Here is a 27,270-nt window from a genome sequence, read left to right as displayed (position 1 = left end):
CACTATAATTTTTTTTGCATTTATGACAACAGCTAATTTGAACTAAGCAGCAACAAAATGCTGTGCTACTCCATGTGAACCTTCAAAGTAGGATTGTTTACAGTCATGTTTATGTTTTAATTTATTTAATGAATACAGTTATGTCCATTTTTTAATTTAATGAATAATTTGTGATATTGTGTGATTTGATAATTATTTTTTTCCTATTATTTAGGTGCAGTGGTAGATCATTATGGCTATGGTAGATGTTTTATACAGCACTATAGCATAGCGTAAATTTAAAGAAACAAATTTAATTTTACCAAATCGTGTCCTTCCCCATTACAAAAGCAAAGCTTGAGCATAACTGCAATAAGCACTTTATACTTATTTGCCAACCCCGTACGAAGGACGGGTACTCTGCTAGTTTCCCATATACTGTAGGTCTCATGGTTAGACCTTGACTTGAGATCGGTTTACTTTTTGTTTTGAGGAACCCAGAGGTGTAAACTTACGTTTATTCGGACGAGTTTGTGAACAAGCATGTTTAAACTATGAGAATGGGGTTATTGTGTAAAATTTGGTTTTCCGAAGTATTTAGTTCGAACGCGTTTTTCACAAGTTGTTTTTTTCATTCCTCGAAAACGCTTTTGGTGTATAATGATTATTTTACCTAATAAACTGATGTTTTCATCCACCAGTATTTTTTTGGTGGGTACTATAAAAATATACAAATTTCACCATACACTTCTTGACCTCTTGATGAAATTTTTGCAATTTGAGATGAATTTTTACTGCCATTATTTTTCTATCAGCGTGTTTTTCAGTAGATACGTTCCCAAATGAAAGTACTTTGGAATCGGAATCCTTTGAAATTCTAGATCGAGAGTGGTCCTTGAAGCGTCTCCGTTGTTTTCCTTTTCAAGTGTTAAGTTGGGATAGAGTGACTCTTGGTGGTATTATCATCCAATTGACTCTTAGAAGACCTCTTTAACTTTTCCACAGCGGCTCACTTTGATTTCACTTGCAGAAATCACCTCCCATAATGATCTGAGCACAAACTCCAATCACTCACACAAATAACTCGTGTTTTTCATTCTGTATTTTTAATGAACTATTTTATTTGTTGAGTCAAATAATCTTTCATTCTAGCATTTGTGTACGTTTGTTTGAGCAATTATGATCAGTCTCTTTGACCAAACAGAAATCAAATTATCTGTTATTTATATTATAAAAAAGTGAAATCTCTCGCGTTAACCATTTTCTTTACAAATATATTTTTATGGTGAATGCATTCGGTCAGTAACAGTCTATACTAAAATTAAAATAAACTTAAGATTAAACCGTTTATTTCCGGGTGATGATGAAGAAGAAAACAACTTTATTCTTTCTTCTTCTTCTTCTTCTTCTTCTTTAAATCATAACAAAATAAGGGTTCCACCCTTATCTTCTTTAAATAAGGGTGGAAACAAAAATCTATCGAACCTGTTAGTTTCATCAATTTCTGTGTAGTTAATTCTACATTGAATTGAATCAAACATCGTCACATTTGTTTAAATTATTACATTCTATTATTTATTCAAAATTTAAATTACACGATAATTGTGGTTTTCCTTTTTCTGCTGATGATTGGTGAGTCGGTGGCTCAGTTGGTAGCGTCACGGATTTCGGGCCCAAGGCAGCGATGTCGTCGGTTCGGATCAACGATCACATGGTTCGGATCCTGGTCACTGTCACAAACATTTTATGAGTACAGTTCAACTTCGTACTGTACCGGCTCACCCCTTGCCCTGCTGCATACGTTACACCACAGATAATATAACCCCTATTATCTGTGGTTACACGCACAGATCTGTAGTCTATGTGGGCGGGCAAATGCAAGGTTAAAAGAGGCCGCCAACCTCTTAAAAAATGGATGCCAATCAATTGAATAATAACTCCCTCTCGAAACTGTGGACGTTTACGGATCTACCTGTCTAATGACAATCTTTAAACCTGTGGACTGACCAGGCATTGCCTAATGTAGAACTGTTAGACTCTATCGTTCTAGAATGTAAAGGTGGGACATAAGGGAAAAATATTGTTCAGAATATTTCTGAAATAAAATTTTTGTCTAAACTTGGAATTTGATTGATTCCTGTTTCTCGCAGGCTGTATGGATCACCGCACTAGCCCCGTATTTCGTGCTCATCATCCTTCTAGTCCGCGGAGTCTCATTGCCAGGGGCGGCCGAAGGAATCAGATACTACCTTACCCCTCAGTGGCACAAGCTCAAAAACTCAAAGGTAATTCCAAGTAATTGTAAGTAATAAATTTGAGTTTACTAAGTCATTTGATTATGTTTCTCACGGTCTTAGCGAGTTGTACTGGGAATTATTGGATCATTCAACCCGTAAATGAAACGGATAGACTTCCAAATCTGTTGGCAAAAACAACCGAATGAATATATCGATCAATATATCGATTGTTCAATACATCGATTGTTTCATTCGATATATCTCATACTTTTTCATTCGGTTGTTTTTTTTAAACAGATACGAAAGTCTACCCCGAGAAACAATATAACAATTACATGTGTATAAATTAAATAATAAACAACTGACCTACGTGACAATTTTATGGACAGCTAAAACACGAAACGCTTTCAACTTGCCTTCAGATGGAGAATGATGAAACGTTTGTTGATCGTGATTTAAAATATTTTTATCAAGACGAGGTGAAGGTTTTGTATATTATTTGTATATCTACAATGGAATGGTTTTCAAAGTAGATATTTTAAAGTATAGTTACTTGTAACCTCGAATTGTTAAGTGGGCGTAGAGTTACAAAAGCCAAATAAAATTGCCCCTTTTCTTAATTTTTAAGCCTCGCTTATATCTGTTTGATCCATTTAAATATGAGTTTTAAATTTCCAAATCTGGTTGTGTAGCTGAGAAAAGGCTTTTAGGAATTATCTAAACCGGGGTTAATACATTTGGAAATATTATTATTATGAAAATTCACCAGGTTACAAGTTCAATTCTCATCTAGAGAATGCAACGAGTATGAACAAATTCACAAACACAACGGTGTTGATGAGGCACGTGTAAATTTTAATTATTTTCTAAAAAAAATATGATTCGTTAGTCGTTAGTGTAGATCAAGATATTGCGTTAATCCGAATAACATCGTGAATTGTTTTGTGGTCCAATGTACACTTCCTTCTAAATCCTAGAGCCTTTATTGGATACTATTTTTCATATTAATGAAAGGGTGTTATCCTACACGTGTCGTAACACTTCGGCCCAAGTAACACTTCGGCCCAGTAACATTTCGGTCCGAAACCCTCAGATGTGGCCTACGGTCCAACTCTCTACCTGCCCACTAGTAACACTTCGTCCCAACAAAATATTTGACAGGTTAGGTTAGGTTAGGTTAGGTAATATTCCACCGATTCTCCGTCATGTGAGGTCAGAGGATGCAAGGGGTGACGGTTGGGCGACATTCAACCAAAGGGTGGTTGCAAAGTATACAGGTCATGTACGTCTAAAAAAACCCTGAACCCCCCTGAAATACCTGAACTGCGTTCCTCAACCCTTGTCAATTTTTCGTCGGGCCGAAATGTTACTCCATTAGCTTATTTAATCATCTGTAAAAGCGAGTGGGACGAAGTGATACTGTTTTTCTAAGAAATTTGAGTTTGGCCGAAATGTTACTGGGCCGAAGTGTTACTACATCAACCTAACCTACATACTAGATGTCCTTGATCTTACAACGGAGATAAGCGAGGGCTAAAGAATTTTGTTTTACTACTGTGGAATACAAATGAAATATTTTTTACAAAGTAATCTTCCTTCCTTCCCTAGGTCTGGATAGACGCTGCCTCCCAGATATTCTTCTCGCTTGGCCCCGGGTTCGGAACCTTGTTGGCGCTTTCAAGTTATAATAAATTCAACAACAATTGTTACAGGTAATCTATATTATAAGCACAGTGGCAATAATGCTTCTGCCTACCCCTAGGTGAAGGAATTTGAAAAATAATAGTAGTATCTTTTACACACAAATAGCTTGATAATATTTGTCATCATAACAGTATAGCAACTTTTAATGATTCATTATGCTCAATAATAATACTAATAAATTTTAATTCCTACATGGGATGATGGATTTTCCACAATGCTTTTGTGAGAAAAGCTCAATGATTAAAAAATACCCCCGCCGCAGCAAACCTGCAGACTAAGCGAATTTCCATTTCCCTGAATGGATTTACACTAAAATGTCTCCTTAAAATTATCACATTTATTCCCTACTAGCTGTGTACCCGTTCTACGCACGGGGATCTTATAATATTCAGTTGAAACCTTCTTATATAAAGAACAGCAGTTGGTTTGCATATTTTAAGATATGCTGGCCAAACTATTATACATAGCTTCATTTTATGTTGTTTTTTGTTGTTCCGGATCGGTATGACAATCAATAAAAGGTTAAATTACCTCTGTGTCTGCCGGTCGATCCTATAACGGTAGGCTTACTTTTATTTTTACTATCTGATCTCGTTTGCATGGCTCAATCACGTCCTGGTTGAAGTTCGTTCGCTACGCTCACTCACCTGTATGTTGGAGCTCGTTCGCTGCGCTCACTTTCCTTCAGGTTAGCTCGTTCGCTACGCTCACTTGCCTTCAGGTTAGCTCGTTCGCTACGCTCACTCGCCTCCAGGTTGCAAATTAGCTGTTGTCATAAATGTAAAAGAAATAATAGTGCTAGTGCTGCACCCTGTTGGTAATCCTTGTAACTTTAATGCTATTGAACATCACAGAACAGAACCAACTTGTTTAATTGAAACAGCTGTTAAGATTCAATAATTTCATTTCTCATAAGGTTAACATGGGCTTCCAGAAATTCCACGTCAAAAATCGACAAAAACTTGATTTTCAAGGGTTTACTGTTAAATATCTAACTGTCTCATATTCGATGAAATACGTCTAAAACCATCTCATATATGTATAGTATTTGGAAAATAAGTTTCAGGCGGGACAGTGCTATAGTTATTGAGGAGTAGTTGTAATAAAGTGCGTATTTTAGCGTTACCAAGAGAATGACAGATAGACAGACAGACAGACAGACAGACAGACAGACAGAAATTGAGATAAGGTTTGATTCGGTTTCTCTGACCTATGAAATGTAAAAATAACCAAAAAGTTCATTATTCTAAGCAATGTACAGACAAAACTCTAATTTTATTTATATAGATTTAAATAGAATCAGTTTAAAACATACTTAGGTTTGCTGCAACAGGGAGGGTAAAAGTGTTTTTTATGTAAAATGTTAATAGTTAGTAAGAAATAAAAACATTTTCCAAATTTGGGCAAAATATGTTTATAAACAAGCAAACTACAACAGTTTACTTATTCTCCATAAGAATAACATGGGAATTTTAAATTTACAATTTTTTGGAATTTTCTCCGTAACCATTAGGCGCATTATAATGCTTCAATATACTAAATTATTTGTTTTTTTAAGCTCTACAAAATAGTTTCGAAAGAAATTGCAAAATTTTATGTTTTTTGGGTCAAAAATGGGAAAAACCCGTTTTTTCCCCATAAAAGCCCCCATAAACCCCCGTTCCCATGGTCCGATCATGCTGGTTCGCGAACTCGTTCGAATAAACGTAGGTTTACATGTTTGTACCAAATTTCATCAAAATCGGATCATTTTTGCTCGAGTTATCGCGCTAACGGACACATATATATATATATATATAAATATATATATATATATGAATTTGAACGGATGGTGTTTTTGACCTCTAGGGACCTCAAAACGAAAAAAAAATCGGTCCCGGGTCCAGGTCTTACCGTGAGTACTACGGTAATAGCTTATTCCCTATATGGGAAATTCGCTAAAATCTATAATACGTAAACGAATATTTACAAAAAGATTTTATTTAAAATTTTTAAATTGCGGTTTAAAATGTTTAACCGTGGTCGTGCCATCAAACCATCAAATTGTTCGTGCTAACCTTTTGCCATACTTTTCATGAACAATTATTTTAAACTAAGCTTTAAACTTTGCTCTTTTCAACAACCTACTTTCAGTTTGCACAACAATTCAGGTACATACATGTTATCGGTTGCATGTACATAAAATATTGATTGGCATAAACGACTTTAATCCGTTATATATGCTTAAATTGTTATCACTTTAACTAACTGAAAACATGGAATGAATCTTTGGCTGTTGTGAAATTATCAACTATTATTTCGTGTTTTTGTATATGTATAATTTACAGTATATTTTGGTGTTCCAGGGACGCTATAGTCACGAGTAGCATCAACTGTTTGACAAGTTTCTTGGCAGGCTTCGTCATCTTCTCTGTGCTAGGCTACATGGCGCATGTGCAGAACAAGAGTGTTGACCAGGTCGGGCTTGAAGGTAAGTGGATAATGAATAATTATTTTTGAATAATCTAAAAATGACAATAAATAATTAGCTTACATGTATACGAAAAGAAAATATTACAAAAATGTTTTATATGCTCACTTTTTCACTTAATTTTTTGTTGTAGAATGTATTAATTTGTATTTTACTAAAGAAGGTTATACAACATACAGTAGATCAAAAGGGTTTCAAGTAACGTTTTATATCTCATAGATAATGTTTGATAAATAATTACACAGTCTTTGAGTAGTAATTTCTAAAGGTTGGCATTTAAAAAAATCAATTATAAATTGATATTATAATCATAAATAAATTACAAAATCAATTTGGGTTTGAACGATTATTTTTTTAATGTTTTAAGTGATCTACACTAAACTTACTAAGGGACGCTGGCTAATAAATACATTTTAATTAATTCATAATTTATTTATTTTTAAAAAGTCTTTCGTCGGATAGATAATAGTTTGTGTTAATTGTTAATATATTATACTATTCCTGAGAAAATGAGAACAGCTATTAACGCTGTGTAAAAAAAAACAAAAGAACAGATTACAACAAAAGCTTTAAATCAGTGCAAATTTTCATAACGTTCTATCAAGGGGGTGCTAAATCTTCCTGCCCGGACAAAAACTTCAAACAATAAAACCAATATTTTGGGAGACTAGAAAATGTGATTTACCAAATTCTTTCCAAAAATCTTTTCACGAATAACTTTGCCTTAAGTAGTATTATAAGAAAGCTTTTAGTTTTTTTTTTACTTTATTTAATTTACAATCTGCTCAAAGACTGTGAAAATGTATAATTTGGTTTGTATTTAGATGAGAACTTCAATATTACCATATTACATGAGGACTGTTATCGATTCATTCTAAACTTACACAAAAATTTACGAAGGGAGCCCATTGATTTACATGCAATACCGTAACCTTTGTAGTTATAATAATATACAAACAAACTATAAAAACACATAATAATTAGTTTCATCTATTATTTCCTCGTTAATGGCTATAAGAACTTAACAAACATTGTATACTTTGTTTTTGATACCAAATTTAGGTACTCAATGTACATTTCTTGTAGTCAAACTAAAGTGAAATAATAAAATCATAAAAAATATAAATTGGTGGGACATTCTTCTTTTATTTTGATGAACCAATGTTCAAATCTGTTTTCATTTATATTTAGTTAGTCTGTTGTCTTTAGGGTACCTTGAGCTCTGATATTTTCTCAGTTTTAGCATAGATAAAGCATACAGGTTTATGCATAAAGCATACAGCATTATGTTGGTTAGTCTATAGTTTTTTTAGCATAAATTAATGTAAAAGAGTTTTGACATGTCAAGCAAGAGAGATGATTTTTGTAAATTTCAAAGTTCGGTATAATCATTTACAGTTTTAGATAGTACTTTGACTCCTTGTGCTTTTTATTAAGACGATATGGAAAAGCTAAACTCCTTGCAGCTTTATTTTCTAATTCAAACTGCGTTATTTTACAAAATATGTAATTAAAAAAATAAGAACTTATTAATGTTTAATTTCTTAGAAGTATAGGAGGGAGATCTGTCTACATAGTACTCGCTCTGACCTCAGGCTTCACTTTCCTAAAGTGAGGCTTGAGACTGGAAGAAGGTCTTTTTCTTATTTTGGCCCGCAGTTGTACAATGGCCTACCTCAAGTGATTAAGGGTTCGAAATCTTACAACTCATTCAGGGCCGCAATTAAAACAAAATCAATGAAAACAAAAAAACAAGTGTGAATTTTATGTTGTAAATCATTCTGTTGAAATTTTTTATATACCTATGTTAATATATTAGGATAGTTTAGATTTAGTGACTTGAGTTAGTTTGAAAATCGTGTATCATGAAACTCGCTCGTACCCCTAAATAAAGGCATTTTTATTTATTTGTTTATTTACTGAAATGATATTATTGAAGACGAGTTTCGAAGAGACAGTTGTTATAGTCTTGATATGAAATGTGAACTTTAATCTAGTTTTGAAAGGGAACAAATTTACACAAACTTTACAACTCCAACACATTATCTATTTAAAACTTTATAAAGTTTGCCTATTTTCGATTGGTCACAATGAGATTGTTTCCCAACCGTATCTTTGCCTCTTGTTTGAAGACAATTGCAAAAGTTGGGGAACAATGGGGAATATTGCAAGTTTGTATCTTCTCGACCGTGTGATATGAAGCGCATTGTGGTTGTTCACAGTTTTGACCCTTGCTTTGCGATGTACAAGTTGGAAAGTCTCAAAGATAAAACTCATTATCCGTTTTTCGGATTACCATCTCAAGACTAGAGATGTTTTAATTTAGTTTCAATAATTTGTTGTAGATATGGCCTTCCTTCCAATCATTCAGTGTTGTTAATCTTCCGCAAGTTATCATAAAAGTTATTTTTGTTTAGGGGGTTTTGGGAAACGTTGTTGCTTTTTATAAGCAAAATACAAGTTTACACAGGAAAACTATTCTTACACTCTTTTTTGCTTGATAAGTTTTTTTACTTCAAAATTGTGTTGCCTTTAGCTATTATGTTTCCGAAAGTTTTTGCACTTATCTGATTATGATGCGCATCCTATGTTCCATCCCATACAAATTCTAATATTAATCTTTGCTCTAGGTTCTTTAATACTCTTAATACTTTTCTTTGAAATGGCAACCGTACTAATGTAGGTATTTTAAGCAAAGTATGAACTGAGAAGAGTGTAGGATGAGTGACGCTATCTTGTAGTCTTGTTACTGTTCCTTAGACACAGGATTTAATAAAGTTCAACTGTATTAAATCTTTCATAGCATTCTCACCTGAAGATGGGGGCCAGATTCCAAACCGCAAAACGATGCAAGACATTTTACAAACCAGTAAAGAAAATTGTCCACAATAACTTGAAACAATACGAACTTGCAATAAACAAAAATGAACTCCAATCAAAAAGGTCGCTCTCTTAAAATATATAGAGGTTTAAATTTTGGATGCCACTATGTTCTGAAAAGTAGATTAGAACTTCCGAAATATAAAGTAGGATTAGTTGTGGTAGCAAAAAATTAACATCTACGACTACAATATGAAAATTATCTTAACTTAACATACATTCGTAATTAAAATTATATACCATTTCCTTTATTTGTACCAACTAATTAAGTAGTTTCACATCAAAGATTTTAAAGATACACTTTTGGTTTTTAATTACTATCAAATTAAACCTGTTTAATGGGGAAAAGACCTCTATTTGTTTCGTCTTAGATTAATAACACTTACAGCTATATGACAAAACGAACCGTCTTAGATGACTAATTGTTCGAGTTTGTTTGTATAATCAAATGATCTCGCTGAGTCCTGTTTGTTGCTGACTAACTTCAGTAACTCAATTATCTCTCAAGTCAATGATTCGTCTTCCCCGGACTATTTGTTTCGCGAATTTGTCACTGACATTTCAGGCCTAAGACTCTGGACGCAATTCGGCATCGCTTTATTAATGCTGTCCAAAACTAAACAGAAGTTTTGTTCAAAAGTTGTATTAATCTTACGCGATTAACTTGTTTTGCTCTGTTATATGAGTAGTACCTGGGGACCGAGCTTTGCTCGGGAAATCATTAGTATTTACTCTGAGAGAAATATTTGTTCAATGTCATCTATCAAAAACATAATTGTTTATCAGTCTGTTATAATAGTAATATTGTAGTTGACTTTGTTTTTTAAGCAAAATTGATGATTCTCATGTAAATTAATATAGTAATTTATTCTATCTTTAAACAATAAAATATTGTGATTTATTTTTCAAAAAAATAAAAACATCCTAATTTGGCTACATTGTAGTTGAGTATAGACAACATGGCATGCTATAATATTGCAATTTAAGTTCTAAGGATTTCCACACAAGAACTGTAAGCATCTCAATTCACTTTTCCAAATAGTTTTCTTAAACAAACAAAGAAAAATATCACAGTAGTTACAATTAATATCACAGACTGAGGCTGCATTTATTGTAAAAACATGAAAACTACAAATTGTTTATACGATTGTTTTTTATAGACTAAAACAAATAACATAACAAACACATAAGAATTCAAATTAGTCAGTTTTAAACCAATTTTAAACTATAAAAATGTAATGGTGATAAGCATTCAACTGTGGTAAAATATGATATAATACAATTACATATTTTACCTCTGCTCTAGATTCTAATTTGACTATATTCTTCAGATTATCGACAATTAAGTCAACAAACTATTTAATCCAAACTAAATAATTTCAAGTAAGGTAAGCTAGTTATTATGGTACAAATTTAAATATTAATTACATAGACCAAAATGAACTAACATTTTCAATATTGTTCATCTGAATATTTCCATCCAAACAACGTTTTTAGTTAATTTTCTGTCTCTAGATGGCAAAACAACTTTTAAAGAGTTTCTTGTTCGTACTCTGGAGGAAGCTACATAGAGCATCCCATGCATGAATACGGGGTTGTTTAACACAACACCAACAGACTGAAAGGTTTGGCCTTGAGACTTATGGATGGTCATAGCAAAAGCTGGTCGAACTGGAAACTGATGTCTTTGCAGCGAACATCCGAGTTGACACTTGCTCGAATCAAGAGTGACTCTTGGAATGTGTACATCTCGACCAGAATGACTGCCAGTAATTATTTTAGCCTTAATAATGTTCGGACACAACTCCGTGACAATCAGTCTTGTGCCATTGCATAAACCCTCCGTCACGTCTAGGTTTCTGAGTAACATTATAACGACGTTGTTTTTTAGTCGGAGTTCATGAGGTGGTAAATCTGATATTTCAATTGAGTTTAAAAACTCAGTTGGGAATTTGAGAGCTCCATCAGGTTCATCTTTTACTGAATCAAAACTTTTATAAATTGTTTCTTGTCCAGGGATAATTTGGATGATCTCGTTATTGATATTATCAACATCTCTATTTAAAGGTGCAAGGATGGCTCTATCTCTCATAGCATTGTAATCTCTGTTGGCTAGGCAATCGCCATATATTTGTTCAACAATATTTTCATTTGAAATAATGTCATCGGGAATATTTATTTCACAGTCATTGTTGGTGGGCAAATCTCCATTTCCAAGTTGAAGGAGATATCCAGCAAATGCACTTTCATCGAGATTGACTCTCATGTTTTGATGAAGAGAGAAGAGCTTGAAAAACTTCCAAATACTGCAACGTTTTACAGAAAGGTCGATCAGCTCAGATCGATTTGCTCTAGGCTGGACTGGAAGGCATTGGCGGAAGTCTCCTCCTAGGATCATAGTTTTTCCTCCAAAAGGCAAGTTTCTGTTTCCTAAGCTTCGCAGGAGTCCGTCAATACAACTTAGGCCATATTTTGGTAGCATTGGTGCTTCGTCCATCATAAATACGTCTACTTCTGCCAGTTCTTGGGCCTTCTGAGTGCCTGGCTGAATTGATGATTTAGAATCGCTAGTCAATGGAACTTTTAGACCAAAAGTCCTATGGGTAGTACGTCCTTCAGGTAGCAAGATTGATGCAATGCCGGTATATGCCATGCATTTTACATTAAGATTTTTTTCCAAGAATTAGATGGTAGAGGGTATTGTACACGTATGTCTTCCCTGTACCTCCTGGTCCATCGAGGAAAAAACACTTGGGGATGCAACTCATCGGGTCTTCTATTGCTTCCATAACAGCATCAACCAAGTCTTTTTGTTCGTTATTCAAATTGCTATATTGTCTGCGACCAATGGCTTCTAATTCGCTGACATTGTGGGTTTCTTCATTTCCCTCGTCTTGAAAATTCTGAATGTCATCCATACCATAGTTTTCCACCCAAAATTGGAAGTTTCGGCCTGAAATAAATAATTATTTTGAGTTCACTTTTTACAAAATCATAAGTATTAAAACATGTAGTATAATTTATTTTAGTCTAATGCTTTCTCTTATTTTAATTTGTTATAATATTCATTGCATATTTTTATTTTTATTTTGCTTCACACTTATATTTAATAAAATTTGAACATTTATACACTCTAATTTTACAATTATCATAAATGACATTAAAAAATATAAACGTTTCACAATGTTAATAAAGTTTATGGTCAAGTAATCTACTAATGAGTCACAGTAACAAATGCTAAATATTTAATTTAATAATAAGTTAGCATTTTCAATTCTGTACATAATTAGTATGGGTTAGTTTCTCATATTTTAGAACTTATGTGAAGCCTAAGTCTAGTGCGCTTCCAATGTTAGAATTGAAATTTAAGCCATAGAATCAGTTGATCAAAAGTAATTGTATGATATTGTTATTGATACTATGAGAAAGAATTACCTTCAGTAGCTTCAGTATTCAGCTTATGGGCAATAATACGGTAAGCCTTCATGAGTGTTGTGATCATTTACTGCATGACTTATATTAGAAGATTCATTACAATAGGGAATGTAGTAACATTGCACGTGAAATAATAGTTAAGTTGAAATAAATTTAGCAGAAATCTACTACCCAATAAATATAAAAGGAGGTGTATAAGTTAAAGCTAATTAAAGATTATTCCATCCTCTCATTAATTTAACTACCGCACTCGACATTGACAGAAATTGGTTTTTCAGTTATAGTATAATATGCTCAATGGTATAATCTGAATGTTAATTTCCTTTGCTCTGTATACACACATTGTTATTTCCTTTTGGTCTGTGTAAACATATGCTACAAATAGCATGCGCAAGCTGAGGTGCCCGTGGGTACAGAACGTCACGTTATGTCTTAAAATGTAAACAAAATGACAACAATGGCGGAATGTTTTCTCATAAGGCCCATGTTAAATTTTCAAAAGTTTGCACTCATATTATGGCGAAAATAGATTTTTCCTGGCTATACCACTGGTCTAGAACTTATTTTTGGCACAGAACTTAGTTATTCCGTAAATATAAACGATTTTGTTAGGGCCGATTCCCAGATCGAGTGGACAAGTATTCAAACTTTACTCGTATTATATATAGGATTGGATTTACAGTAAATACTTAATACTTTTGTGTATTTTGAAGCTACGTAGGGAACAAAATTATGGAATTACACAAAAAAGTGTTATATTCAAATTTGGGATTAAATCGTAATTTATTCTTTCTGAAGATTAAGACAAACGTAAAATAGAATAATTAATTAATTGATAATATTGGATACGCGATTTATTGTGTTGACTTACTAAAATAAAAACCGCAAAAGATTAATAAAATACGGAAATATAATCACAAATCTCATTGAAGAATTTTTTTCTGCCTGTTTACTAAATGCACTTCTCATCACAGGAATAAATAAGAATGTAAATTAAAGATACAATTAAATAAATCACTGACGAATCAGTCTTAAATACAATCAAGTCAAAAGTATATTAAATAGACTTTACTTGGTCATAATATTATATTTCCTTCATTCAATTAGGTTTTGTGATGGGCAAGTTGTTAAATATTACATTTGATACTTATTATTGAAAATTATCAGTTTGAATACAAAGATCAACAGATGTATAACAATACATTTTTTTCTCAGGTCCAGGACTAGTGTTCATCGTCTACCCAGAAGCCATTGCAACGATGACCGGCTCCGTATTCTGGTCCATAATTTTCTTCCTCATGCTCATCACATTAGGTAATGTTTTTCCAAAATAGTTTTTAGTATGAAACAGACATTTGATAGATGTACGTGAAAATCTTCAAGTAAATAAATGTTGTCTATGAAAATGTGTTTACACTTACCCTTTTCCTTCATATACGATGCTTGCTCCTGGCTCCTGTACTTCACGCGAACACAGATTTATACAGTTACGAGTGTTCTAGTACGATCAGATAAATTAATGACCATTAATGAGCAACCAGGGTTCTCTATTATTGGGGTTTCTTGATAATGCACCAAATATTTCACTGATTAACATTTACGCGTTAGGTCTATATATAAACATAATAAAATACTTTAAACATTGGTCGAGGTTGCTTTAATATTTCTTTGAACAGTTAAAGGATGGTAAAAATACATAAAGATGAGTTTGAGTGTGAGATGCACAATATCGATTCTGAAAAGCTACACCAGTCATCAAGCCCAAATCCAGACGAAACATATTTCATATTTACCTTGTCACTAATGTTAACAGTATGTTTCAAGGTGTATCGAAAAAGGGCTGGAAGACTATTTTTTTTTTTACTGTACTACAAAACTTCATTGATGACAATATTTGTTTGTAATGTTGGCATACCTGTTGTTTATTACATCTCACATGTTGGCAGGCCTGGACAGCACGTTTGGTGGCCTGGAAGCCATGATCACCGCCCTGTGTGACGAGTACCCCAGGATGTTGGGGCGAAACAGGGAAGTGTTCGTGGCTGTCCTGTTGACCGGAGTGTACATTTGTGCGCTGCCTACCACGACATATGTAAGCTTGCAATGTTTTATTTTTACCTAACTGTATTTATAGTGTGAAATGACTCTAAAACTACGAAAAGTACGATTTCATATACGTACAATGAATATATTTCTACTCATTTATTTTTTTAGGTATATAATGAGATGAGTGAAAAAGAAGATCATTCAATTATTATCACCTGAAACTCTTTCTATGAAACATTTTTAAGGAAAGCATTGTAAACTATTTGCTTATGCAAGCTTTTCTTTTGTTTTACTCCTTTAAAAAAGGTTATTTTTTATAAGTATAGTCCACTTCAACCTACTAAATATATATAGGAATTGTAAAAAATATGTTTTGGCAATCATAATGAGTTCCTTATTGAGGTTATAAGCAGTAGGTTCTATGATCTGGTAAATGTATGAACTAACTGACAACAAAAATTGAGAATAAGGATGCTTTAAATTACCTCATACATAGATTTCTTCACTAAACCTTTATGTTGATAGCTACTACCACATATTACAGAGGGTATAAATTTCTAGTAATGATTAGATACATTTTTTACTCTTTAATCAATGGTACTACTTCTAAAAAATAAAACATGGTAAATTGAACTACAAATATGCACTAGCCTTTTAGGTTCTGCAGTTATAGTTAGCAAAAACTATACTTTTATAGTTTTTACAAAAAAACATACTCAATTAAAATATTTTCTGACCGATACAATACATACCACGCCTAAATACAGCGGTAAAGAAGAACTAAGCACGAATGAAATCCTTTAGAAAAGAACAGTTAATTTCCAACAGTGGTATCAGATGAGTGCGGTTCGTTTGGACAAGATGGATCTTCCACTTTATCACCAGGTAGACTCATGTTCATGCATTCGGAGTCGTTCACTGAAGACTCGTTCCCTCAGAGGTCGAATCTACAATTCAACGGTTGTAAACTTTACGCGTTATCTGCTCCGGTTTGTCAGAGCTAAGAGATTGTCTTGGATGTAATACTTCCTCTTGAAGATGAATTAAGCGGTTGGCTCTTTCATTTCGTCCCTTTAGTGGTCTTGCCTTTTTTCTTTTTCGTTGTGAAAAGCGTTTTAAATGTAATACGTTTAAGGTTCGGTTTAAATAATTTACTTATGATGGTGATTTAAAGATTTACCTACTTAATTTAATTAAAAGTTAAATGAATTTAAGCGATTTTGTGTAAGATATTCCTGAGTGAATACTTAATGTTGCAGTTTGTTGGTTTTGTTTAAAAAAAATGGATTATTTACTTTCTGCCGTTTTATTTTTCCTCGAATTTTTAACTGCTTTTTAAAACTTAGTATAGCAATTTATTTCCTTTCATTACAATGTTTAAAACTAGAATATTTATTGACAATTGTTTTGGTGGAATTTTAAAGAAAATTCGTCATAATTCAATTAATTGAATACTCTGTACTGCTAAAAATTAATTTCCCCTCAAGCGGACTTAGACTTACACCACCACAGCGATATCTATAACCAATCAACTTAATATTTAACTGGACCAATGTTAAGTGGGACATCGACTACACCAACAAATCTTTGTTCTCGTAGGGTCTTGAGTGGGTTTCCTAAAAACTTTAAGACGTGTTTTCACCTTGTTTCTGTAATAACTTCTCCATTTTTCGCAGGGCGGAGTGTACCTGGTCAATCTGTTGAACGTGTACGGGCCCGGCCTCGCCATCCTGTTCGTCGTGTTCGTGGAGGCGGCTGGAGTCTGCTGGGTGTACGGTGTGGAACAGTTTTCCTCGGACATCGAGTGCATGCTGGGACATCGTCCAGGACTTTTCTGGAGACTCTGCTGGGGCTACATTAGTCCTGTCTTCCTCCTGGTGAGTAATATTTACTGATAAATCATATTTAATGTGGGAAAACTAAATAGAATTTGTCGCAAATAATTGAGTTTCCTCCTCAAGTATAAATTTCCTTTTAGGCTTTCAATTTATATTATTTCGAGATAAGGTCAATATTGATTGGCCTTAGTTTTCGGAGGAAATAAGATGGTAAGCCCTAGTGGCAGTTTAAAAGGCATAGCCCGAAGTAATGTGCTATGCTGTTCCAGGCTAGTGTCATAGGAGATGAGGGTTTTTAGTCGGCAGTTCGGAGACATTGAGACTACTGAGATGCCATTGAGCATCTCAGGGTTCGTAAATGCACTTTTACCTCATCCCAAAAAAAAAATCATTTTGTATAAACATTTTAGGTATATTTTCTTGGTTGATGTAAAAAAAAAAAAGTTTAGGGATTTTGTCTGGTCTTTCAACATGTTTACCTTTCATCAACATTTTGTGTATTTTCCTACCAGGTCATCTTCGTGTTCTCACTGCTCAGCTATGAGGATATGCTCGCTGGTGACTACGTGTACCCACAGTGGAGCATCAACATGGGATGGTTGCTCACTGCCTCCTCCATCTCATGTATTCCTATATAGTTTACAAGTTGTGTTGTTTTCTACCAGGTCATCTTCGTGTTCTCACTGCTCAGCTACGAGGATATGCTTGCTGGTGACTACGTGTACCCACAGTGGAGCATCAACATGGGATGGTTGCTCACAGCCTCCTCCATCTCATGTATTCCTATATAGTTTACAAGTTGTGTTGTTTTCTACCAGGTCATCTTCGTGTTCTCACTGCTCAGCTACGAGGATATGCTTGCTGGTGACTACGTGTACCCACAGTGGAGCATCAACATGGGATGGTTGCTCACTGCCTCCTCCATCTCATGTATTCCTATATAGTTTACAAGTTGTGTTGTTTTCTACCAGGTCATCTTCGTGTTCTCACTGCTCAGCTACGAGGATATGCTTGCTGGTGACTACGTGTACCCACAGTGGAGCATCAACATGGGATGGTTGCTCACTGCCTCCTCCATCTCATGTATTCCTATATAGTTTACAAGTTGTGTTGTTTTCTACCAGGTCATCTTCGTGTTCTCACTGCTCAGCTACGAGGATATGCTCGCTGGTGACTACGTCTACCCACAGTGGAGCATCACCATGGGATGGTTGCTCACTGCCTCATCCATCTCATGTATTCCTATATAGTTTACAAGTTGTGTTGTTTCCTACCAGGTCATCTTCGTGTTCTCACTGCTCAGCTACGAGGATATGCTCGCTGGTGACTACGTGTACCCACAGTGGAGCATCACCATGGGATGGTTGCTCACTGCCTCATCCATCTCTTGTATTCCTATATAGTTTACAAGTTGTGTTGTTTTCTACCAGGTCATCTTCGTGTTCTCACTGCTCAGCTACGAGGATATGCTCGCTGGTGACTACGTCTACCCACAGTGGAGCATCACCATGGGATGGTTGCTCACTGCCTTCTCCATCTCATGTATTCCTATATAGTTTACAAGTTGTGTTGTTTTCTACCAGGTCATCTTCGTGTTCTCACTGCTCAGCTACGAGGATATGCTCGCTGGTGACTACGTGTACCCACAGTGAAGCATCAATATGGGATGGTTGCTCAGTGCTCACTGCCTCCTCCATCTCATGTATTCCTATATAGTTTACAAGCTGTGTTGTTTTCTACTAGGTCATCTTCGTGTTCTCACTGCTCAGCTACGAGGATATGCTCGCTGGTGACTACGTGTACCCACAGTGGAGCATCACCATGGGATGGTTGCTCACTGCCTCATCCAGATCATGTATTCCTATATAGTTTACAAGTTGTGTTGTTTTCTACCAGGTCATCTTCGTGTTCTCACTGCTCAGCTATGAGGATATGCTCGCTGGTGACTACGTGTACCCACAGTGGAGCATCAATATGGGATGGTTGCTCAGTGCTCACTGCCTCCTCCATCTCATGTATTCCTATATAGTTTACAAGTTGTGCTGTTTTCTACCAGGTCATCTTCGTGTTCTCACTGCTCAGCTACGAGGATATGCTCGCTGGTGACTACGTGTACACACAGTGGAGCATCACCATGGGATGGTTGCTCACTGCCTCCCTCCATCTCATGTATTCCTATATAGTTTACAAATTTTGTTGTTTTCTACCAGGTCATCTTCGTGTTCTCACTGCTCAGCTACGAGGATATGCTCGCTGGTGACTACGTGTACCCACAGTGGAGCATCACCATGGGATGGTTGCTCACTGCCTCCCTCCATCTCATGTATTCCTATATAGTTTACAAATTTTGTTGTTTTCTACCAGGTCATCTTCGTGTTCTCACTGCTCAGCTACGAGGATATGCTCGCTGGTGACTACGTGTACACACAGTGGAGCATCACCATGGGATGGTTGCTCACTGCCTCCTCCATCTCATGTATTCCTATATAGTTTACAAATTTTGTTGTTTTCTACCAGGTCATTTTCGTGTTCTCACTGCTCAGCTACGAGGATATGCTCGCTGGTGACTACGTGTACCCACAGTGGAGCATCACCATGGGATGGTTGCTCACTGCCTCCCTCCATCTCATGTATTCCTATATAGTTTACAAGTTGTGCTGTTTTCTACCAGGTCATCTTCGTGTTCTCACTGCTCAGCTACGAGGATATGCTAGCTGGTGACTACGTGTACCCACAGTGGAGCATCACCATGGGATGGTTGCTCACTGCCTCCTCGATCTCGTGTATTCCTATCTACATCATCTACAAGTTCCTCATTACTCCCGGCTCTTGTTTGAAGGTAATGTGCTTTGAAAGTAATATAAGGAGTATTTCATTTTGTCAACACTTCTGTGGTTTAAATTTTCATTCACATAATGTAAAAATAGCTCAATAAAATTCTTTTAATCACCAGTCAACTAGGTTATCCCGATTTTTTTATATTTTTGTGGAAGCTTAACCTGTTAGATTACCCTTTTACACCTAGGTTATCTAATTTGTTGTACGCCTTATCTCTGACTTTGATCAATTTTATGTTGCAGAGATTGTCAATAATAATGAAACCAGAGGAGTTGTCAGAGACCACCGCCATAAATACCTCCTATGGCACCGGCACCCACGTTTGACTGGAGTGGTTGGTCTAACCAGTGTACAGAACCCATACCTTGGTGGAGGCTTTAACTATAAATACCGTTCTATGTTTTTTATATGTACGATAGTTGCTTGATTCGTATAGAAGGCAGCAGTGTTCTGGCGTCAACAGCCAAGACGGCAGGGCTTCACAATGCGGGGTGTATACATATTTGGTTCCAAAATGACGTATTTGTGCATTTATATATATATATATATATATATATATATATATACTATATGTATATAACCCGTGGTGCAGTTGTATATTTTAGTATATATGTAAGTGTAAGTCGATGTCGTTATCGGTGGCTGTAAATGATAGTTATAGGTTAGGTAAAGGATATTTATATACGTATTTAGACTATATTTTGTTCGTACTGGATGTATAGTTAGGTGTATTTTGTAGACATTTTTACAAATTTCCTGTGTGCGTGTTACGGTTGCCGATTGACAATAAGGATGTGTTAATATTTGTAGTTATAATGTTTTATCGCGAATGAAATATTTTGATATCAATTTTGTAATTGTTTATACTTAGTTTTTTTTCAGAAGTAATTTTTATATCGTTTGGAGTTTATGATGTTCACGTGTCTATCTAACTGCTCTTGTATTTCCAGACAATAACGTTAATACAACTTGGTACCCGTACTTAAATGTTGTATGTCAGAAGTATATTATAGCCGTTAGGATACAGGGGTTATGTGGTCGGTGTAAAGGTATTTCGCATACACAATATAACACCAACAGAATTATTTAGTAGACTTAAACGCTGCAGAATAATAATTTGGGCTAACCTTTCTCAGTTCACACATTTTAAGTCAGACTTAACACAAGTTTTCATTGTAAGCCAGTCTGATTTATAGCATCTTGTAAGCATCACGATGTTCTGTTGAATCAAAACCAAACACACAAATTAAGAGAAGGTTTTTCGTGAAACCAGTTTCAAACCTAACCAAACCCATAGACAAAAAGAATTAAAATATAGACTGTCAGCCGTGCTGTGGTTACCATGGTTACCATAGGTTCTGGCGTAAACCGCTGGAAGGGTCATGTTACTTAGCGCATATGCCGGAACTACTTGGCGCTCCCAGCGGTGTGCGCCAGAACCTATGGTAACCGCAGCTGAGCTTACGGTTGATATTTTTTGTCTATGCCAAAACATAGATGCTTTTCAATTTACAAACACTGTTTTAATGCTCCAAAACTACTGCCAACTAAGTACGCCATTTTGTTATTGCCACGTAGTGTAGATCAGCAATAATGTGTAACATACCAGACATGTTAAATTTATGTTACGTTGGATGTCGTCATTTTATATACACTTTCTCGATTTAAAATTACCTCAACAGCTGTTTGGTGTTTCAAATTTCTATCTTCTTTGAGGCAACAATAAGTGGGTAGACTTCCGTATCTGTTGGCACAAACAACCGAATAAAAATATCGATCATTCGATTGTTTCATTCGATATATCGATCGATATTTTCATTCGGTTGTTTGTGCCAACATATACGGAAGTCCACCCCAATAAGTCTTGCCTAGTTAATATATAGGTGTTGTACGGTAAAATTCCGATATTATATCATAAATATAAGAAATTTATTTGGTGAAACAGGTAACGTGTTCTGAGTGTACTCATATTGTGCTTATCGATTTTTTTTTACTTTTTAAAAGGTTTTAAATTAAGTAAAAGTTATTTAACAATGTTCAACAGATATTAATCCGTAAGAAATATCAAGCTATTTTCCTGGAAGTAATTGAAAATGAATAATGTGGCGATTACTGATTAGGATGATTTAAAAAATGCATTTTATTTATTACGATGGTTAATTAATTTGCATTATTTTTATATATCGCGTTAGACCTAATAATATTAAGAATATTTCTAATTTGTATGTGGGTCTCACTAAAACTATACTAACAGACATTTTAACAAACATACAATATATTTTTACTTTAGTTTAGTTTTTTTAACACATTTGTTTAATCCATCTTATATTTTGCTTCACAGGGTAGTTTTATAATACAACATAAGTGCGCGTTTGTAAAATTGCTAATCTTTGAACTTAAAACGTTTATTTTTAAAGGAGCTACGCACATCAACAGTTATTTCTAAGTGTTTCCAAAGGGCCAGTTTACAATGAAGCCCTTGATGCTTCTCCACAAGAATAATCAAGGCGTAATATTAAGAACTGCCCTTTTGTACTTATATCTTACCAATGCATATGACAATATATCAATGTTTTCCCAGCTATGTATATACTATTCTACCCGTCTCATCAACACTGTTTTATGGTGATATTGCGTAGAGGATAGTACTATATATTGTACATAATACTATATAGGTAGAGCCTAACTGTCTCTGTACAAATGTCTAAGTCGCCCGACCCTATATCTGATGACTTCGGTATGAGATTTAGTCTTTTGGCTTTATTCGGTGCTTGGATTTCTGTTCGAAAATCGTCGACATAAATGTTTACCAAATATGGAATATTGTAAAGTTACAAGCGTTATGTGTGCATATGAAGAGTAATTTAGAGTAATTTAGACAATAAACCACCTCCTCATTAGTATTCAATACAAAATTGGGGTTTTAAACAATAAAAACGGTACAAGAAATTGTTTTTCGTTGAGAGAAAAACGTGTGAATATTAACAATTATAGTGGTTAATTTAATGATATTTGTAAATTCGATTTTAAAATTTGCAAATTCCTAATTATTATAATGGTATGGATCATAAACAAATCCCCTATACTAATATCATTAATTAACATATGGTTTTGTTCACTTTCGGGCCATAAACGTCATTTGTTTATGTTTATAATCCATACCGTGGGTCTTTTCTAGTATTCGTGATTAATCGAATGCCTATAATAATTATTACTTCTAATTGGATAACGCAAACTCCACTGCACAATGTTGAATTGTATATACATTTGAGATAACTTAAGAAAACCATGACATGAGAAATATATATCTTTGTAAGCAAATTAAAAAAAAATCTATCCAACCATAATAAGGTATGAAACATAAAATGTATACAGAAAATAACATCCAACAAGGAAAGACAAACCCGTATAATTTACAATGCATTAAAACTTTCAAAAAAATTTTTATTGAAACATATTTGCAAGATACTGTTCAGAAAAAGAAATATGTGTTTAGAGAATGGACTTTTGTACGAATTAAATCATAAAGGTCACACTTCTTCATGTGTGTATTGTCGATATGTACTATCAAAAAATTCCGAGATATTATTGCCTTATTTTAAAATATTTGCGTGAAACACATCTTTTGAAACCCAAGTATAGAATGAGTCGAGACTACTTTACTAGGACCGGGCGACGATGTGTTGGTGCCTAGCCATGACCGAGCTACAGCCATGCACGGTCAAAGGCGTATAAAACTGTGTCTGTGTCTATGTAAGCGCCATGTTGTACATTTTATAGATCGAGAAGCTAGGTACAATCATCGTGTACAATGTTGCCTGTTACATTGGCATAAATAAACAAATGTTCTGTGTACCGAGTGTATTTCTTTAACCTGTTGTGATCTCGTTTTTTGTCTGGAAGCCACGAGTGTAATTTAGGTCAGATTTAGTTTTGGGGGTTTCAAGTAGTGGAGAGTCAAAAAAATATTACTGTGCGTCATGGATACTGTGAAATGGATGGGTTTGAATATTTCTGCTAAGAATTGGGTTGAGAGTGGTATTATTTACCACCAACCCTTTCATTTAAGTCTAAATTAGTTTATGAAATATTATGTTGTATTCGTTTTTAGCTTGAAAAGTAAAATAATAGAACTGCTGCAAATAGTTTTACAAAACTATGTAACCGAGGAAGAAATATACTTTAACAAATATATTATTGCAGTTAAATTTTTTAATGTAATAACTATACGATGATTTAAAGGCATAACAATATACACTAATATAATTAAGGAATTCAAAAAATATATAATGTAACGAAAATATACGTTTCGGCTTTCAACAATTGACGATAATAGTTGACAATTAATTAAGTAGCTAATGAACTAATTAGTCAAACATGAATACAATAAGCTCCCTTTTGTTTCAAGTAAAGGTTTAATGGGCGGCTGAAAACAACAAAACAAAATTTGTTAAAAAGCCAGACATTTTATAGTGGTAGATATTTCGTTTCAACATCCATAATAATATGATTATATGTTTCAATAGCAACCACTATCAACCCTTACTAATATTATAGTCAGATACCGAGCATTACCTTAATAAGAATGTTAGGATAGCGTAGGGAAGTTCTATAAACTATAACACAGATAAGTGAAACTAAAAATTAATCAGTTTTAAATTTTAGTTTTATCATTGTAAACAATTAGCACTAAACAATTATATTAGGTACCTAACTTGGCCAGTTTAGCCTGTATAATAATTAGCATGGTCAAGTTACTAGATAAAAAATATTTAATTAAATAGTTTCAATAAAATATATTCAGTCAAGTCTTACATACTACATAAGTTGAGACATGCAAATACTGGGATCAAATAATATAACAATTTTTAATAATCGTGTCATACAACTGAGATCCATGCTGTTTTGATTTTTGAATTTCTCGTTGAAAAATTAAGGCACAATTTGATAAAACAACAGAAAAATTAAACAGAATCTGGATATTAAAAATGCCAAACAAACTTCTCACGTCAACATTTTGCTGGAATTCAACGGGTTGAATTTCATATTAGTTTTTGTAACAATACTTGTAATAATGTCGTTTCCTTCAAGTTATCACATACAGATTATTCAAAAACACTTGGAATATTTTTATCACATTAAAATTTGAATTGTGTATTCATTTTTGTGAAGAGACGACTTTATGTTGATCTTTGACATACTTCAGCATACGTTGAATTGACGTTCAAAACCAATACATAACGTATTCAAAATTAAAGTATGATTCATAAAATTGTGATGCATGACTTAATATTATTAAATCCGAAAACAGTCTTAAAGTAAAAAAAATTCTTTAGTAACACAAATAATTTTTCTTGTGACTATAAACATTGCAAAATTACTTATCTTTCATTTCAAATTCAATTTGCACATTTTCATAACAAATTTTAAGTGTTCTATGAACAAAAGAACGATTAAATATTTCAATATGCAGTTTATAACTACAAATTAAATTTTGTTACTGTTTGGTATTGCCAATAAACTTCTTTACCTACGACCATTTTTTAAAGTAGCCGTTTCAGTACAGTTCTTAGAATTTAAAAGTATCTCATAACAGCATTGTTTACTTTCATAACAACATAGTTTTACTCATAACAACACGGGTAACTGACCAATGAGGTTCAAGGATTGAGAGAGGAGAAGTAAAATTGTAATGATTCAAAATTCAACTAATCAGCTGTTCAGGCCAATTTAATTGTTGATTGGTGCAATTAGTGTGTTTCGTTGCATCACTGTCAGTGGCAATGAGAGGTTATAAACGAAAACATAACCTATTTTAGAAATTATGAATAGTGATTTTTAGTAATTAAAACAGTGTCGTAGGTAAAGTAGTGTACGCAACTCGCATAAATAGTGTTAAAGACACTCGTAGAAGTTTTTAAGGCACTCGCCAAGGCTCGTACCTTAAATTTTCTGCTCGTGTCGTTAACACTATCTTTACGCAATCCTTGCGTAAACTACTATAATCATATTGTTAAACTTTCAATATATTTACATTGTGGCATGTAGTGGAGGTGGGCTAAAATGACGCCAAGGAAATGTTAACCAGTTCATTCCCACTCTTAACTCTACTTAATTCTACTTAACTCTGAATGTGAACTGGATTGCAACACTTTCTATATTTTATTAAAAAGAACACGGTTGAATGAGACACCGTCTACGGTTAAAATTCCGTTTCCTCGAATTTTGTTATTGAAAAATACTGTGCCAGATTTAATGGTATTACAATTTTTTTGAAATTGACGATTTTAATAGAATACTTTTAACGAATTAGCAAACAATAATTTATATCACTGTCCAGCCCGGCTATCCGTCAGGTAAACCCTCATGTTCATTCAATACTGTACATTTGACTTTCATGGGGCTGTAAATTTGGTCTCTTATCACTCTTGTTGTTAGGGTTAAGAGATTGTTTGTGGAGTGTAAAGACCTTCTCTCGTGGGAATAACATATTCCGTTCATTTAGTGTGAAATTTCTACAAAAAAGATTTAATAAACCTAAATGCAGGATAATAATATGTACAGTGATAACCCTTGTAGGTACGTAAAAAACAAGCAAAACGAAAGTTAAAACCGAACAGTTGTTATTTTATATGAACGATTTTTTTTTTTTTTTTTTTTACATTTCAACGGAAAACTCCATTTTTTCACATTTGAACAATAAGAAAGAAAGAACTCAAGATACTGACGAACATGCATATAAATGTTTAACCAAACTAAAAATGCCTAAATATGGCTAAATATAAAGTAAGCAATGTGTGATTGTGGGGGTCCCCTTCTGCCTTCTGCCTTTTTTTTTTATATATATATATATGTAGCAATATTTATTGAAGGACAGATAGGGGATTACAATGGTCCCTATGGGTTACATGCAGTTTGATTGATATTGACATAGAGATGTATAACATAGTAATATTAACAATTGACTTTACAGTTAAGAAGTTATGCAGAGTGAGATGTCTTCCCTCCGCTGTAGCATCTCCTAGACAGACAACTCATGCAGACTGGCGATCCTCCTCTTGAGCACTGGTATACTGTCCGAGAAAAAGTCAACGACGTCGGCGACGCTATTACCAGATCTCTGAAGTCGGTACATCGTGTCGTTTGCTGCATAGTTGGTACGATGTTGCTGCCTAGCGAACAGGTCTCTGGAACGAGTGGCTGAAGGGGTCCTGAACAGGATCTGGCTCAGCATATCGGGACAGTCGATCATGCCGTTAAGGATCTTTGACAGCAGTACAACGTCAGCCGTGAATCTGCGATCAGCAAGAGATTGGAGTCCCAGATCACGAGATACTTCCTCGATGGGAACCTGACGATAGGGAAGACCGTTCCTGACACCCACCATTCGGAGAAATCTTCTTTGGATAGACTCTAGTTCCTCTATGAGAAACTTCTGGTGGGGGTTCCATACTGGAGAGCCATATTCAAGGATTTGGCGTACCAAAGTGCAGTACAAAGTCTTTAAGGCCGTGTCGCTTAAGCCTTTTGAAAAGCGGAAGACAAATCCGAGCATTTTGTTTGCTCTGCTGCAAATGTTTCGCACATGCAACTCAGGGTTCAATGAAGGTAACAATGTGACATTGATTGATTGATTGATTGATTGATTGATTGATTGATTGATTGACATTGATTGATTTTATACATAGCTTCAATAAAAAAATATATGTTCAAATCCTAATGCACAATAACTAGAATAACTAGATTCATAGCACTAATCTAGGGGGGAAATTACATTTAGGGTAATTGAATGATTATTAGAAATTATTTGCATTTTTTTAACATGTCTAGTTAGTGAGTAAAA

The 27,270-nt window shown here is 34.4% G+C and overlaps 2 protein-coding genes across 2 annotated transcripts; one reads left to right on the top strand and one right to left on the bottom strand.

Moving 5' to 3' along the window:
- The first annotated feature begins 232 nt into the window (after window positions 1-232).
- LOC129005392 (sodium-dependent serotonin transporter-like) lies at window positions 233-19,835 on the top strand. The gene is made up of 9 exons (XM_054434262.1): window positions 233-241; window positions 2,130-2,264; window positions 3,825-3,928; window positions 6,266-6,390; window positions 13,921-14,019; window positions 14,652-14,797; window positions 16,428-16,628; window positions 19,261-19,428; window positions 19,670-19,835. The coding sequence occupies exons 1-9, from the start codon at window positions 233-235 to the stop codon at window positions 19,751-19,753; spliced, it is 1,071 nt and encodes a 356-aa protein (XP_054290237.1). The 3' UTR covers window positions 19,754-19,835.
- Window positions 19,836-26,448: 6,613 nt separating this feature from the next.
- LOC129005391 (uncharacterized) lies at window positions 26,449-26,982 on the bottom strand. Its single transcript, XM_054434261.1, has one exon. It carries the CDS (start codon window positions 26,980-26,982, stop codon window positions 26,449-26,451), a length of 534 nt encoding a protein of 177 aa, XP_054290236.1.
- Window positions 26,983-27,270: the final 288 nt, after the last annotated feature.

Source organism: Macrosteles quadrilineatus, unplaced genomic scaffold (genome assembly GCF_028750875.1).
Source record: "Macrosteles quadrilineatus isolate MER2022 unplaced genomic scaffold, UCM_ALF_1.0 Scaffold_20__1_contigs__length_2534061, whole genome shotgun sequence".
Classification (NCBI taxonomy): domain Eukaryota; kingdom Metazoa; phylum Arthropoda; class Insecta; order Hemiptera; family Cicadellidae; genus Macrosteles; species Macrosteles quadrilineatus.
Note: the sequence above shows the minus strand (reverse complement) of the source record. Positions and strands in the feature narration are given on the sequence as shown.

What these genes read in the sequence shown, in the direction of transcription:
- LOC129005392 (XM_054434262.1), top strand. An exon ending in CCTCATGCTCATCACATTAG is followed by an intron (nt 14,020 to 14,651) that starts GTAATGTTTTTC and finishes ACATGTTGGCAG; the next exon opens with GCCTGGACAGCACGTTTGGT. An exon ending in TTAGTCCTGTCTTCCTCCTG is followed by an intron (nt 16,629 to 19,260) that starts GTGAGTAATATT and finishes GTTTTCTACCAG; the next exon opens with GTCATCTTCGTGTTCTCACT.
- LOC129005391 (XM_054434261.1), bottom strand. Translation starts at nt 26,982, where the DNA reads ATGCTCGGATTTGTCTTCCGCTTTTCAAAAGGCTTAAGCGACACGGCC.